Source organism: Mirounga angustirostris, unplaced genomic scaffold (genome assembly GCF_029215605.1).
Source record: "Mirounga angustirostris isolate CCGP_5_RB_7025 unplaced genomic scaffold, mMirAng1.0.hap1 SCAF_9, whole genome shotgun sequence".
Classification (NCBI taxonomy): domain Eukaryota; kingdom Metazoa; phylum Chordata; class Mammalia; order Carnivora; family Phocidae; genus Mirounga; species Mirounga angustirostris.
This window is the reverse complement of record NW_026991717.1, coordinates 28,465,147-28,482,780: the sequence shown is the minus strand read 5'-3', so window position 1 is coordinate 28,482,780 and position 17,634 is coordinate 28,465,147. Positions and strand designations below refer to the sequence as shown.

The 17,634-nt window shown below is 41.0% G+C and overlaps 1 protein-coding gene across 2 annotated transcripts in view; it reads left to right on the top strand.

Annotated features, from left to right (window-relative positions):
- Window positions 1-17,634, top strand: part of OCA2 (OCA2 melanosomal transmembrane protein) — a 561,894-nt gene that overhangs the window by 150,758 nt on the left and 393,502 nt on the right. For both annotated transcript variants that reach the window (XM_064570041.1, XM_064570040.1), the window contains 3 exons: window positions 5,736-5,807; window positions 7,226-7,291; window positions 17,200-17,256. In XM_064570041.1, coding sequence (XP_064426111.1) covers window positions 5,736-5,807; window positions 7,226-7,291; window positions 17,200-17,256 — 195 coding nt within the window. The remainder of the gene's footprint in view (window positions 1-5,735; window positions 5,808-7,225; window positions 7,292-17,199; window positions 17,257-17,634) is intronic.

Below are 17,634 nucleotides of genomic sequence, written 5' to 3'. Positions count from 1 at the left end.
GAAGCAGGATTCCCGCTGAGCAGGGAGCCTGGTGCAGGGCTTGATCCTAGGACCCCAGGATCATGACCTGAGCTGAAGGCAGACACTTAATGACTGAGCCACCCAGGCGCCCCTCTCAAGTAACTTTAATTAAAAATAATCAATATGCCATCAGGGAAATCCAAATCAAAACCTCAATGAGATATCACCTCACACCAGTCAGAAGGGCTAAAATTAACAAGTCAGGAAATGACAGATTTTGGTGGGGATGCAGAGAAAGGGGAACCCTCCTACACTGTTGGTGGGAATGCAAGCTGGTGCAGCCACTCTGGAAAACAGTATGGAGGTTCCTCATAAAGTTGAAAATAGAGCTACCATATGACCCTTCAATTGCACTACTGGGTATTTACCCCAAAGATACAAATGTAGGGATCCGAATGGGTACGTGCACCCTGATGTTTATAGCAGCAGTGTCCACAATAGCCAAACTATGGAAAGAACCAAGATGCCCATCAACAGATGAATGGATAAAGATGTGGTATATATGTACAATGGAATATTATGCAGCCATCAAAAGGAATGAAATCTTGCCATTTGCAACAATGTGGATGGAACTGGAGGGTATTATGCTGAGTGAAATAAGTCAATCAGAGAAAGACATGTATCATATGATCTCACTGATATGAGCAATTATTTTTTTTATTTTTTAAAGATTTTATTTATTTATTTGAGAGAGAGAGACTGAGAGAGAGAGCACATGAGAGGGGGGAGGGTTGGGAGGGTCAGAGGGAGAAGCAGACTCCCTGCCAAGCAGGGAGCCCAATGCGGGACTCGATCCAGGGACTCCAGGATCATGACCTGAGCCAAAGGCAGTCGCTTAACCAACTGAGCCACCCAGGCGCCCGATATGAGCAATTCTTAATCTCAGGAAACAAACTGAGGGTTGCTGGAGTGGTGGGGGGTAGGAGGCATGGGGTGGCTGGGTGACAGACATTGGGGAGGGTATGTGCTATGGTGAGCACTGTGAATTGTGTAAGACTGTTGAATCACAGATCTGTACCTCTGAAACAAATAATATATGTGAAAAAAAGAAGAAGATAGTAGGAAGGGAGAAATGAAGGGGGGGAAATTGGAGGGGGAGACAAACCATGAGAGACTATGGACTCTGAGAAACAAACTGAGGGTTCTAGAGGGGAGGGGGGTGGGAGGATGCGTTAGCCTGGTGATTGGTATTAAAGAGGGCACGTATTGAATGGAGCACTGGGTGTTATACGCAAACAATGAATCATGGAACACTGCATCAAAAACTAATGATGTAATGTATGGTGATTAACACAACATAATAAAACAAACTATGCAAAAAAAAATCAATATGCCAAAGTGGTGTATTTTGGGTCTGGCATATTCAGCTCCTCTTTACAAAACTATAGTAGAAAATCACAATCATCATATTAATGTAACCACATTTGAGATACAGAACATTTCCATTCCCACAAGGACCCCTCATGTTACCCTTTTGTATCCACACCCAATTCCTTCCATTCCTTATAATCCCCTTCCCACTGACAATTACTAATTTGCCCACTATTTCTATAATTTTATCATTTCAAGAATGTTGCTTCTATCAGTGGTTTGTACCTTTTCACCATGACATAGATGTTTAACCACTCACCTCTTGAAGAACATCTGATTATTTCTAGTTTGGGGCAGTTACAAATAAAGCTGCTATGATTATTCATGTACAGGTTTTCTGTGAACGTGGGTTTTTATTTCTCTGGAATAAAATGTCTGGGATGGAATTGATGGGTTGTAAAGTAGTTGCTCGTTTAGTTTTTTGGACCATTTTCATTCCCACAAGAACATGTGAGCGAGCCAGTCTGCATCCTTGCCCACATTTGGTGTTGTTTCTACTTTTTATTTTAGCCATTCTCCTAGATGTGCTGGGAAATCTCATTGTTTCTAGCCCCAAAGCCCCTTCGGGACTCTGTGGGAGAAACATCTGTCCCACTGTTCTCCCTCCAGCTTGTTCTGGCCATTCCCTGAGCACAGTTGTCTGCCACTGCCTGGACATTGTGCCTTGACTGTTATGTGAATAGGAAGCAGCCTTACTTGAATTTCATTTTGGAGGCACCAGACTCCTCCAGGGGTCCTGTGAGGGGATGGGGTGGTTCTTATCTCAGGAGTCCCTGACTGTTGGGCAGAGGTGCTCCCTTCTATGTCCTGGGGCCTGGAGTGTCCATCTGTGCTGAGGGCACTCCATTCTGTGTTCACCAACCCTTAACACCTATCTCAGTCTGTTTTGGCTGCTGTAATGCAGTACCACTGACTGGGTGCCTCATCAACAACAAATTTATTTCTCACAGTTTTGGGGACACAGAAACATTCAGACTATAATATTCTACCCCTCGCTTCCCAAAATTTATGTCCTTCTTAAATGCAAAATACATTCATTCCATTTCGATAACCCTAGAAGTCCTAACTCATTCTAGCATTAACTTAAAAGTCTGAAGTCCTCAGGCTCATCTAAATAGCATCTAAATCAGATATGGATGAGAGTGAATATATATCTGGAGACAAATTTCTCCCAGCTCTGAACCAAAGATGTTGAATGTGTGGACTCAGATGTGCTTCCAAAATGCAATGGTTGAACAGGCATAGGAGAGATATTCCCATTACAGAAGGGAGAAATAGGAAAGATGAAAGGATTGATGGGTCCCTGGCAAGTTCAAAACCAGTGAGGGTCCTGCCTTCACTGCTTTAGGTAGCCCTGCCCTCATGACTTTGCTGGACACACCCCATTCTGCAGGCTGGAATCAAAGGCCCATGGCTCTACTGGTCTACTGCTGTACTGGGCATTGCCCTAGTAGCGGCTTTCTGCTGTGATCTTATGCTCTTGGTGGTCCTATGCCTGGGTCCAAAGCCTAGGGTTCCAGGGGGTCCATTCTTCAAAATCTAGGTGGAGAAAGCCATGCCCCCTGTGCTTTGTTGGGTGCCCTAGGTCCACTGGAGCCCACAATGTGAAGCAGTGCCAAGCAGCATTGGCTCACCCTTTGAAATCTTTCTGCCATGTAGGCCTTTGCACTCTGGTCCTAGAATGGGAGGGGCAGCCCTGATGATCTCTGAAATACCTTCTGGGCTATTCTTTCACTGTGTTGGATGGCAGGTCTTGGCTTCTGTTTAGAAGCTGACTATTCTCCCCATTGTCTTGGTGACTAGCTCCTAGCTTCTGTTGAGATGTCAGATCCAAACTGGTAACCTTACCAAATTTGGCCATGCCCTTTGTGTTCTCTCCTAAATAAACTTTCTCATTTCTTTCAGTTTGGATAGGCTGAGAATTCCAAATTTTAAAGTTTGGCTTCCTTTTTTTTTTTTTTTTAAAGATTTTATTTATTTATTCATGAGAGACAGAGACAGAGAGAGAGAGGCAGAGGGAGAAGCAGGCTCCCAAGGAGCAGGAAGCCCGATGCGGGACTCGATCCCAGGACCCTGAGATCATGACCTGAGCCGAAGGCAGTCGCTTAACCAACTGAGCCACCCAGGCGCCCTGGCTTCCTTTTTGATTAACAATTCCATCTTTAAGTAATTTCTCACTTCTCTCATTTTACTCCAAGCACTGAGGAGTAATCAGGCAGCACTTTCATCTCTTTGCTTAAAAATCTCCTCAGCCAGTTAACCAATTTCATCCCTTACAAGTTCTACCTTGCACAAACTAAGATACAAACACAATTCAACCAAGTCCTTTGCCACCTTATAACAAGGATCACCTATTCTCCATTGTTCAATAACATGTTCCTCATTCTGTGTGAGACCTCCTCAGAATGGCCTTTACCATTGACATTTTACCAACATTTTGTGTTCACAACCACTTAGGTATTCTCTATGAAGACTGAGGCTTCTCCTCAGACAGCTCTCCTTCTGGGCCCTAACCAGAATTGCTTTTAATGGTCTATTAGTAGCAATGTAGACTTTTCTTGGTGTGCCCCTCCAGACTCTTCCACCTTCTACCCATTACCCAGTTCCAAAGCTGCTTCAATATTTTTAGAGATTATAGCAGTGTCTTCACTTCTCAGTACTAGTTTCTTAGGGCTGCTATAGCAAAATGCCACAAACTGAGTGGCTTATAAATAACAGTTCTGGAGGTGTTAGGTGAGGGCCTTCTTATGGGTTGCAGACTTTCCATTGTATCCTCACGTGGTAGAAGAAGCAAGAGATCTCTCTGGATCCTCTTTTATAAGGTCACGAATCACATTCATGAGGAATCTGCCCTCATGACCTCATGATCTCCCAAAAGCCCACCTTCTAATACTATCATTTTAGGGATCAGAATTTCAACATATGAATTTTGGGAGGACACAAACATTCAGACCACAGCAGCAACTATTAGCATGATACAGTTTTAGAATGTTCCATCACCCCATAAAGACCCCTAGGGCCCATTTGCAATCAGTCTCTATTGTTACCTCCAGCCTTAGGCAACCCTGATCTTTCTGTCTCTCTAAATTAACCTTTTCTGGACAGTTCATATAAATGGAATGACATAATATGCAGTCTTTTGTGTTTGACTTCTCTCACTTTGCATAATGTATTTTGGGTTCATTCATAACATAGCATGTATCAGTAGTTCTAGGTTGTAACATATACTACTTTTTCTTTATCCACTTACCATGGATAGACATTTGGAATGTTTCCAGTTTTTGTCTATTTTGAATAATATTGCTATGAACATTTATGCTTTATGTGAATTATTAAAAGATCAAGGCATAGTAAATTTTTAAGAGTTTATTTGAGCAAAAATTTGTTTGAATTGGGCAATGCCAAACTGGGAGTGCTTAGGAGTGCTCTACCAACAGGAGGTATGGGAAAGACTTCTACAGGGAAAAGGGGAAAGCGTAGCAAGGAAATAATTTGTTTAGCTATAGCCTAAGTGTTTGCCATATTTGGGAAGTCTAGTTGGCTGTTTATGATGAGTTGTCCTTAGATTTTGATTTCTTAACCTTGAGGCATTTATTATAGGCTTAGATTTTGGTTTGCTTAGTAGGCTGCTAAGGTGTTAGAGCCACTTCAGTTTAATGGCCTCATTTAATTAATTTAATAGGACATATGTGTTCATTTCTCTGGAGTAAATTCCTAGGGGTTGAATTTCTGATTATATGGTAAATTATTATTTAACTTACTGAGAAACTGCCAAGTTTTTCCATGATGGCTGCACCATTTTACATTCCCACCAGCAATGTTGGAGGGTTCCAATTTCTCTGCATCCTTGCCTTTCTTCATATTTTGTCTCAGAAATTCCATGTCCATTTGAATTATAAACAGAAAAAGTACTTTCATGATTCAGTGATAACACTGAAGTCTCAATTAGATTAAGTATTTGACAATATACCTTTGGTTTAATAACAGTCTCAGTAATGGGGCAGAATTGATTTATGTTGTGGAACTAATGGTCTGGTTGCCTAGGGATCATATGGTAAATAATTAATGACAATTTACTGCAGGCTTCTTTATAGAACATACTGTAGCCTTCTGCTTCTACTTCTGGGTCATCTAATTATTCAGGAAGTGAAATCAGCTTTCTTTAGAAGGCAGACTGTGCTATTTGTGTGTGACTGAAACAGTAAGACCCATGATTTATTTATTTTCTTAATAGATATGGTACAGAATGGCTGACATTAATGGATACAAATAGCAATATAGGCTTTTGTGCATTTTAAACCCCTGTGGACCAGAATAAAATAATTTCCTGCGTTCTTTTCCAGATTGTTCACAGAACCCTGGCAGCCATGTTGGGTTCCCTTGCGGCATTAGCAGCGCTGGCTGTGATTGGAGATGTAAGTTGTAACATTTTGAATCAATGGCTTACCACTCCATAGGGTATAAGATTTAAAGACAGTCTAGAAATTAGGTGTTAGCTGGTGATTTTCATTCTTTCATATACTCTTTCCACATTTCTCCCTCAGGAACCATGCTAGAAGCATGAACTAATAAACCTTTCAACACTGATGACTATTTTTCATTTGACTTTATCACACACACATTTTTTATTCCCCATTTTGGTTGAGGAAAGGCTCATCATGGTCACTCATTTGCCCCAGGCTATATAGCTGAGTGGTGTTAGAGTTGACTTGGTGCTGTCAGCCCTTGGGAACTAGAGGGGGTCATCCTGCCTGGAGCAGAGGTGATAAATGGTGAGGTTGGCACTGTCTTGCAGACACCAGGAGGTCCCTAGAGATGTGTGTCTGGGGGTTGATGGCACATAATGTGTGTGGCTTGTCTGGCAGGAACATAGGAGTGAATGTAGGGAGGCAGGAGAGGCCAAGCACCCACTGAAGATGGAGGCCTGCCATTGTTTGAGGAGCAGTACTGGAACCGAACAAGGTGGCAGCACACAGAAGTGGATTTGTAAATGACTCTATAGAATTCAGAGGAGCGTTCTGCAAAGCGCTACTATAGGCCATCCAGTCAACCAAAGAATAATAACTGGTTTAAAAAACTATGTGGAGCTATGTTCAGTTATTATTTATTTATTTATTTATTTATTTAATTTTTCTTGGCTAGAGTTGGTATAAACAAATGCTAACTCTAGGGTAAAATGTCCCAGAGTCCTAAAACTTATACATAAGCCACTGTTACTTTTATTAACTCTTAAGTAGTAGTATAGTAGTAGTTATTTTATTTTAGAAAATGTTAATGTGGCACACAGCCTGTGCTGTGGTTAGCATCCTGGGCCACTGTGCAGTCCTTTCCCAACAACTAGAGTCTCAAAGTGCCCTTGCTTTACACTCCATGTTCCCATTTACCCATGACTCCAGGATTCCCTACTCTGCAGGGTTGTTAGAAGATGAAGTGAGAGTGGACGGACAACTGGCGAGTAGGACAAGGGTGTCCTTCAGTTATTGCCATCCTGGCCTCATGCTCCAACACCAAGGAAGGCATGTGGGGACCTCACAACCTCAAGGGTCAATCCTGCAATTCAGGATATAGTTCTTCATGGAGTTGCCAGGGACAGGATTTAAGCAATTTGCTTTTCTTATAACTAAATGCATAGGCTTGACATTATTATGCCTTGGGTCACAAGTGGTTTTCATTGATGGTATACTCTTAATTTCAAAGGCAAGGGGATGGTGTGATTTTTGACTCTGGCCCAATGAGTGGGCTTGCCATAAAGAATAGCACATTTTTTTTTTACAGCCTGTCACCAAGAAGATGATGCCCAAGATTAATTGGGAAATTTGTGCTTTGATTGCAGAGACCCAGCCTGACCCATGTGGTGGAGTGGATTGATTTTGAGACTTTGGCCCTGCTATTTGGCATGGTAATTACAGTCCTCCCAGTGGGACAGGGCTCCCAGCCTGCTGTAACCCAGCACCTTCTCTTTTGTTGCTACTGCTAATAATCTTTCATTATATTAAAGACATTGTACTGCTTGACAATTAGGGCTTGATTAAGAAATGTTAGTACAGGTCTAGAAAATTTCTCCTGTGGAGGAATGGAATGATTGGTGCTCTGGTTAGTTAGGTGGAGAATTGCAGCCATAGGCCTGTCTGGTAGTTAAATCATATTGCCATTTAAAAAATTTAGCAAATTTTTAAAATGGCCTTAAAGTATAAAATTACTGCTCTTAAAATATAAAATGGAATATTCTAAATAAGTGAACCATGTAAGTTTTGGTGATTAGAAAAACACCTGTAATTACATGGAAAATGGAAGAAATTGTCCCTAAGGAATAGTTTATGTGTCATAAACTGATTTAACTAGAATAAGTGAAAATTGATAAGGGCCTGGATGGCAGTGGGAATGCTGCATGTGTTCTTGAACAGACCCACAACAGCTACGTGGTCTGAAGGAGGGTTTTCCCTTTCTGGACAAAAGACCTACTTTGCATAAAGCAGGTTACTATATTTCCTCATTTTTCTTGGTAATGTTTATTCCTCCTGGGTAGTCATAACAGACGGCCATGCTACTCTAGGCTTTAATGTGATCCAAACTAGCTGCCTCCTTTCTGAGTAGAGTGTAAGGAGACAGGGCAATTCTCTGAACTTAGGCTTTAAAGAGAAACTCATAATCCTGTTGGTCCTGAAAAGTATATAGTGGGGCCTGCACATCTGGAAAGAAGAAAGAAGATATAACAGACGTCTCATAAAATAAGTTTAAAAAAAACCTTAGGCAAGTGTGTGTTTACCATTTTGTTAGTATTTGAAATGGTTTGTAAAAAAACACCTTAAATGGATGGTGTATTAGTTTGCTGGGGCTGCCATAATAAAGTACCACAGATTGGTGGCTTCAAAAGCATAAATTTATTTCCTCACACTTCTGGAGGCTGGATTTCTGAGACCAAGGTGTTAGCAGGGTTGGTTCCTTCTGAGGCCTCTGCTTGACTTGTGGATGACATCTTTCCCCTGTATTGTCACCTGGTCTTCCCTCTGTGTGTGTCTGTGTGCTATCTCCTCTTCTTATAAGGATACCAGTCATACTGGATTAGGGCCTCACTTTAACTTATTCTGAGGTACTGGGGTTAAGATTTCACCATAGGAATTTGTGGGGGAAAGTAGCACAATTGAGCCCATAACAAATGGTTTAGTTTTTTTCTCAGTTGATGTCAGTTCAGCAAGATTCTAAAACTTTGGATGTGGAAAGATAGTTCATATATCCAGGCCCCTGCCTTTTCTTCTTTATTTCATGGCAGTCAGCCACCTATGGGGCTACTTACCCCAATCCCTGAGTCTCAGTCTCTTCTGCGTAGTTTTGGCAGCAAATATGTGGGCCAGCTTCCCCACAACAATGGAAGACCACACAGGACCTACCCATTCAATTCAGTTCATGTGAAGCATCTACTGGTGAGTGAAGCACCACATTCTACAGACAGCAACAGGTGGAGGTGGCTATTTGGGTTAGGATAAACATCAATGGTCACTATAGATGAGATAGATATTTTTATTGAGTCTAAACTGATTTTTGGAAATTTTCATTTTATGCAGTATATTTGAAAGACAGTATTGGGCCTACTATTTTCTAAGTACTTTAATTTACATAATTTTATTGAATTTCTACAATAGTCTTACAAGGAATAAAACATTTAAAGTTGAGGGGAAAAAGCTGAAATACAGAGGATTAAATAATTTTGTTTGCACAAGGTTAAACTACTTCTAAGTGGCAGAATTAGTACTTGAACCTGCATCTTCTTGCTCCAAGTTCAATGCATTGGTATATTGCCATCTTAGGAGGTATAATACATAATCATCCAGAAAGTTCTGGCTGGTTGAAATATCTGGTTGATTAGATTTGGAGTAAATGGGACATTACTTTTTGTTACTGTCTCTTATGTCATCACTAGAAAGAAGCACAAGTTCTGGGTTCATATAGAACCCAGAGAATAATCATTTCAATGTAACTGCTCTTATTTGCATGTCTTGATCAAACTGGTGATGAAAATCTGTTTCATTATTTTAGAAAACAAAATTTAACCCAGTTTAAAAATGTTAAAATGTTTAATTGTTGCATGTGTGGACATGTAGGTACAGAAGGCCATATTCTGGCTCATTTCCTTTCCTGCTTCTAGCTTTGTGACTGTTAGCAAGTCGTCTCCCAAATCTGCCCCCTGGTTTCCTGGTATAACAGAGTAATGACGGGCACCCAGGTGGCTCAGTTGGTTGAACGTCCAACTCTTGGTTTTAGCTTGGGTCATGGTCTCAGGATCATGGGATTGGGCCTCCGTCAGGCTCCAAGCTCAGCAGAGTCTGCTTGTCCCTCCCCTCTGGCCCTCTCCCTGCTCATGCGTGCTCTCTCTTTCTGTTTAACATAAATAAATAAAATCTTAAAAAAAAAAAAAACAGAGGGTAATGATAATATCTGATGTTTGTTGTGAAGATTAGGTGGAATGATAATGTACCTTGGGTACATATATCCCTGGACAAAAATATAGAGGTACAAACCTGTTAACAAGAGGCTCCATTCAGGAAGTTCATAAGTGGATTACACTCAGCAAGAGAGCAAGAAGCTTGGGGGGGCGGAGCAAGATGGCGGAGGAGTAGGAGACCTGGATTTCATCTCCTCTCAGGAATTCAGCTGGATAGGGATCAAACCATTCTGAACACCTACAAACTCAACAGGAGATTGAAGAAAAGAAGAGCAACAACTCTCTCATCAGAAAACCGACCACTTTCTGGAAGGTAGGACGTGCGGAGAAGTGAATCCGAGGTGATATTTGGGAGGATAGACGGTGGGGGAGGGGCCTCTGTCGGCCGCTTCTGGCAAGTGATAGAACCACGGAGCACAAAATCGGAACTTTTAAAAGTCTGCTCCTCTGAGGGATGTCACTCTGGTGGCTAAGCAGGAGGTGGAACCCTCCGGGACAGTGTGGTCTCAGGACCCTCGGGGTCACAGAAAGACCGGGGGTGCCTGAGTGTGGCAGAGCTCCCAGGCGTCGGAGCAGGGAAGCCGGCTGCAGAGGCGGAGCCCAGGCGCGGGCTCTCAGCTCGGGGTTGCCATAAACCGTGATCCGTGGCACAGTCGGGCCCCTGCTCCTCCAGCAGGGACCCCACAAGCGGCAGATCCAGGGAGACTCACCTTCCTCCCCCAGGAGGAGCCGCGCGGGAGTGCACTGCAGGGATCTGCTGGATTTGGAGACTCCAGACCGGGTCAGGTGCCAGAGATAGAAATGCGCGGTCACAGGCCGGGCGAGCACGGAGTGCGGCCGGAGACCGGGGAGACAGGAGTGACTGGCGGCTTTTCTCTGGGGGTTCACTGAGGAGCGGGGCCCCGAGTTGTCAACTCCTCCGGGGCGGAGATTGGGAGGCCGCCATTTTCACTCTCCGCCTCCAAAGCTGTACGGAAAGCTCGCAGGGAACAAAAGCCCCGGAGAGCAAACCCAAGCAGATTACTTAGCCGGGAGGGGGCAAAGGTGGGGCAATTCCGCCTCCAGCAGAGACATTTGGAAACCACGGCAACAGGCCCCTCCCCAGAAGATGAGTGAGAACAGCCAGCCAAGACCAAGTTTACCGATCAATGAGAACGGCAGAACTCCAGCGCTAGGGGACTACTGCACATAGAATTCACGGCTTTTTTACCATGATTCTTTAGTCTTTTAAAGTTAATTTTTTTTAACTGTCTTTTTGTCTTTTTATTTCTTTTTGAATTTTTCTTTTTCCCTTTTTCAACCAACATCTTATCAATCCCTTTTTTAAAAAAAAACATTTTTATTTTTCATTTTTAGAGTCATATTCTATCCCTTCATAGTAGTTACCCATATTTTTGGCTTATATATATAAGTTGTTCTCTCTTTAAAATTTTGAGATAGTTTCTTCTAACAGATTAAAATATACCCTAAATCTCTAGTATATGGTGTTTTCTATTCCCCTGCCTGATCACATCCTCTCCCTTTTTTTTTCTTTTTCTTTTTTCTTTTTTTAAATCCTCTTCTTTCTTTTTTCAAACAACTTCTTATCAATTCCTTTTATAAAATTTTTTATAATTTCCATTTTTACAGTCATATTCCATCCCTTCATCATATCAACCCTTATTTTTGTACATATATAAGTTTTTCTTTCTTTAAAATTTTGGGAGGCACTTTCTTCTAAAAGACCAAAATACACCCCAAATCTAGTGTGTGGCACTGATCTATATACCATATAGATCATATTTGATCACATTCTGGTTTTTGTTGTTGTTGTTGTTGTTTTGTTTTGTTTCTTTTTGTTTTTATCTTTATCTTTTTCTTTTTCTTTTTTTTCTTTTTCTTTTTCTCTCTTTCCCTTTCTTATCCCACTGCTTCAGGTCTTTTCTGATTTGTTTAGAGTATATTTTCTGGGGACGTGGTTACTCTGCTAGCATTTTGTTCTCTCATTAATCTATTCTCCTTTGCACAAAATGACAAGACGGAAAAAATCACCTCAACAAAAAGAACAAGAGGTAGTACCAAATGCCAGGGACCTACTCAATATGGACATTAGTACGATGTCAGATCTAGAGTTCAGAATCATCACTTTAAAGATACTAGCTGGGCTTGAAAAAAATATGGAAGTTATTAGAGAAACCCTTTCTGGAGAAGTAAAAGAGCTAAAATCCAACCAAGTAGAATTCAAAAAGGCTATTAATGAGGTGCAATAAAAAATGGGGGCGCTAAGTGCTAGAATAAATGAGGCAGAAGACAGAATCAGTAATATAGAAGATGAAATGATGGAAAATAAAGAAGCTGAGAAAAAGAGAGATAAACAACTACTGGATCACGAGGGCAGAATTCGAGAGATAAGAGATACCATAAGAGGAAACAACATTAGAATAATTGGGATCCCAGAAGAAGAAGAAAGAGAGAGAGGGGCAGAAGGTATAATGGAGCAAATTATAGCAGAGAACTTCCCTAATTTGGGGAAGGAAACAGGCATGAAAATCCAGGAAGCACAGAGAACCCCTCTCAAAATCAATAAAAATAGGTCAACTCCCTGACATCTAATAGTAAAACTTACGAGTCTCATAGACAAAGAGAAAATCCTGAAAGCAGCTCGGGAGAAGAGATATGTAACCTACAAGGGTAGAAACATTAGATTGGCAACAGACCTATCTACAGAGACCTGGCAGGCCAGAAAGGACTGACAGGATATATTCAGAGCACTAAATGAGAAAAATATGCAGCCAAGAATACTCTATCCAGCTAGGCTGTCATAGAAAATTGAAGGAGAGATAAAAAGCTTCCAGGACAAACAAAAGCTAAAGGAATTTGCAAACACAAAACCAGCCCTACAGGAAATCTTGAAAGGGGTCCTCTAAGCAAAGAGAGAGCCTAAAAGCAACATAGACCAGAAAGGAACACAGACAATACACAGTAACAGTCACCTTACAGGCAATACAATGGCACTAAATTCCTATCTTTCAATAGTTACCCTGAATGTAAATGGGCTCAATGCCCCAATAAAAAGACACAGGCTAACAGACTAGATTAAAAAACAAGACCCATCGATATGCTGTGTGCAAGAGACTCATTTTAGACCCAAAGACACCCCCAGATTGAAAGTGAGGGGGTGGAAAACCATTTACCATGCTAATGGACACCAAAAGAAAGCTGGGGTGGCAATCCTTATATCAGACAAATTAGATTTTAAACCAAAGACTGTATAAGAGATGAGGAAGGACACTATATCCTACTTAAAGGATCTATCCAACAAGAAGATCTAACAATTGTAAATATCTATGCCCCTAACATGGGAGCAGCCAATTATATAAGGCAATTAATAACAAAAGCAAAGAAACACATCAACAACAATACAATAATAGTGGGAGACTTTAACACCCCCCTCACTGAAATGGACAGATCGTCTAAGCAAAAGATCAACAAGGAAATAAAGACTTTAAATGACACACTGGACCAAATGGACTTCACAGACATATTCAGAACATTCTACCCCAAAGCAACGGAATACACATTCTTCTCTAGTGCCCATGGAACATTCTCCAGAATAGATCACATCCTAGGTCATAAATCAGGTCTCAACCGGTACCAAAAGATTGGGATCATTCCCTGCCTATTTTCAGACCACAATGCTTTGAAACTAGAACTCAATCACAAGAGGAAAGTCGGAAAGAACTCAAATACATGGAGGCTAAAGAGCATCCTACTGAAGAATGAATGGGTCAACCAGGAAATTAAAGAAGAATTAAAAAAATACATGGAAACCAATGAAAATGAAAACACAACTGTTCAAAATCTTTGGGATGCAGCAAAGGCAGTCCTAAGAGGAAAGTATATAGCAATACAAGCCTTTCTCAAGAAACAAGAAAGGTCTCAAGTACACAACCTAACCCTCCACCTAAAGGAGCTGGAGAAAGACAACAAATAAAGCCTAAACCCAGCAGGAGAAGAGAAATAATAAAGATCAGAGCAGAAATCAATGAAATAGAAACTAAAAGAACAGTAGAACAGATCAACGAAACTAGGAGCTGGTTCTTTGAAAGAATTAACAAGATTGATAAACCCCTGGCCAGACTTATCAAAAAGAGAAGAGAAATGACCCAAATCAACAAAATCATGAATGAAAGAGGAGAGATCACAACCAACACCAAAGAAATACAATTATAAGAACATATTATGAGCAACTCTATGCCAGCAAATTAGATAACCTGGAAGAGATGGATGCATTCCTAGAGATGTATCAACTACCAAAACTGAACCAGGATGAATAGAAAAACTGTACAGACCTATAACCACTAAGGAAATTGAAGCAGTCATCAAAAATCTCCCAAAAAACAAAAGCCCAGGGCCAGATGGCTTCCCCGGGGAATTCTACCAAACATTTCAAGAAGAATTAATACCTATTCTTCTGAAACTGTTCCAAAAATAGAAATGGAAGGAAAACTTCCAAACTCATTTTATGAGGCCAGCATTACCTTGATCCCAAAACCAGACAAAGACCCCATCAAAAAGAATTACAGACCAATATCCCTGATGAACATGGATGCAAAAATTCTCACCAAAATACTAGCCAATAGGATCCAACAGTACATTAAAAGGATTATTCACCATGACCAAGTGGGATTTATGCCTGGGCTGCAAGGTTGGTTCAACATCTGCAAATCAATCAATGTGATACAATACATTAACAAAAGAAAGAACAAGAATCATATGATCCTCTCAATAGATGCAGAAAAAGCTTTTGACAAAGTCCAGCATCCTTTCTTGATCAAAACTCTTCAGAGTATAGGGATAGAGGGTACATACCTCAATATCATAAAAGCCATCTATGAAAAACCTACAGCGAATATCATTTCCAATGGGGAAAAACTGAGAGCTTTCCCCCTAAGGTCAGGAAGGCGGCAGTGATGTCCACTATCACCACTGCTATTCAACATAGTTTTGGAAGTCCTAGCCACAGCAATCAGACAACAAAAAGAAATCAAAGGCATCCAAATTGGCAAAGAAGAAGTCAAACTCTCACTCTTTGCAGATGATATGATACTTTGTGGAAAACCCAAGAGACTCCACCCCAAAACTGCTAGAACTCATACAGGAATTCAGTCAAGTGGCAGGATAAAAAATCAATGCACAGAAGTCAGTGGCATTCCTATACACCAACAACAAGACAGAAGGAAGATAAATTAAGGAGTCGATCCCATTTACAATTGCACCCAAAGCCATAAGATACCTAGGAAGAAATCTAACCAAAGAGACAGAGGATCTGTACTCAGAAAACTATAAAATACTCATGAAAGAAATGGAGGAAGACACAAAGAAATGGAAAAACGTTCCATGCTCATGGATTGGAAGAACAAATATTGTGAAGATGTCAATGCTACCTAGAGCAATCTACACATTCAATGCAATCCCCATCAAAATACCATCCACTTTTTTCAAAGAAATGGAACAAATAATCCTAAAACTTGTATGGAACCAGAAAAGACCCCGCATAGCCAGAGGAACATTGAAAAAGAAAAGCAAAGCCGGCGGCATCACAATTCCGGACTTCCAGCTCTATTACAAAGCTGTCATCATCAAGACAGCATGGTACTGGCACAAAAACAGACACATAGATCAATGGAACAGAACAGAGAGCCCAGAAATGGACCCTCAACTCTATGGTCAACTCATCTTTGACAAAGCAGGAAAGAATGTCCAATGGAACAAAGACAGTCTCTTCAACAAATGGTGTTGGGAAAATTGGATAGCCACATGCAGAAGAATGGAACTGGACCATTTCCTTACACCACACACAAAAATAGACTCCAAATGGTTGAAAGACCTCAATGTGAGACAGGAGTCCATCCAAATCCTAAAGGAGAACACAGGCAGCAACCTCTTTGACCTCAGCCGAAGCAACTTCTTCCTAGAAACATTGCCAAAGGCAAGGGAAGCAAGGGCAAAAATGAACTATTGGGACTTCATCAAGATAAAAAGCTTTTGCAAAGCCAAGGAAACAGTCAACAAAACCAAAAGACAACCGACAGAAGGGGAGAAGATATTTGCAAATGACATATCAGATAAAGGGCTAGTATCCAAAATCTATAAAGAACTCATCAAACTCAACACCCAAAGAACAAAGAATCCAATCAAGAAATGGGCAGAAGACATGAACAGACATTTTTCCAAAGACATCCAAATGGCCAAGAGACACATGAAAAAGTGCTCAATATTGCTCGGCATCAGGGAAATCCAAATCACAACCTCAATGAGATACCACCTCACACCAGTCAGAATGGCTAAAATTAACAAGTCAGGAAACGACAGATGTTGGCGGGGATGCGGAGAAAGGGGAACCCTCCTACACTGTTGGTGGGAATGCAAACTGTTGCAGCCACTCTGGAAAACTGTATGGAGGTTCCTCAAAAAGTTGAAAATAGAGCTACCATACGATCCAGCAATTGCACTACTGGGTATTTACCCCAAAGATACAAAAGTAGGGATCCGAAGGGGTACGTGCACCCCGATGTTTATAGTAGCAATGTCCACAATAGCCAAACTGTGGAAAGAGCCAAGATGTCCATCGACAGATGACTGGATAAAGAAGAGGTGGTATATATATACAATGGAATATTATGCAGCCATCAAAAGGAATGAGATCTTGCCATTTGCAACGACGTGGATGGAACTGGAGGGTATTATGTTGAGTGAAATAAGTCAAACAGAGAAAGACATGTATCATATGATCTCACTGATATGAGGAGTTCTTAATCGCAGGAAACAAACAGTGTTGTTGGAGTGGGGGGTGGGGTGGGAGGGATGGGGTGACTGGGTGATGGACACTGGGGAGGGTATGTGCTCTGGTAAGCGCTGTGAATTGTGCAAGACTGTTGAATCTCAGATCTGTACCTCTTAAACAAATAATGCAATATATGTTAAGAAAAAAAAAAAGAAGAAGAAGGTAGCGGGAGGGGAAGAGTGAAGCGGGGGAAATCGGAGGGGTAGACGAACCATGAGAGACGATGGACTCTGAAAAACAAACAGGGTTCTAGAGGGGAGGGGTTGGGAGGATGGGTTAGCCTCATGGTGGGTATTGAGGAGGGCACATTCTGCATGGAGCACTGGGTGTTATGCACAAACAATGAATCATGGAACACTTCATCTAAAACTAATGATGTAATGTATGGGGATTAACATAAGAATAAAAAAAAAAGAGAGCAAGAAGCTTGATGTCATGCAGAGGGCAGAGCTGAGATCTGTAACTGATCACTCTGATATCCTTTCAGGATGGTGCACTGCTAAAAGATTCTCCTTATCTCCTTTTTCTGTTTTCCCCACAGATGATCTTAGTAGCCATATTTTCAGAAACTGGATTTTTTGATTATTGTGCTGTAAAGGTAGGTTTGATGTGACATTTAATATTTATGTATTAATTAATTAATTAATTTTTTTGCCATGACATATTCAGTTAATAAAACTACCATTTAAAGCAAATATTTTAAAGTTCATTCTCATTTTCAAAATCACAGATGTAAGCCCGGGTACAGTTGCTGTGCAGAGTTGGTGGCTCTGAGCAACACTTTCTTCTCAGTAAACTGAAGAAGGAGATCAAAGAAAAGAATATTTGAGTTGAATGTTTGTGTAACATTAGTTAAATTGGCAAGTTGAAAGCTACATATCAAATATTGTTTTGCATTTTAGACCATCTAAATATTTCAAGTCATCAGTTTCTGATTACTTGCTTTTTGGTGAAATAATTTCAATGATCACTTTCT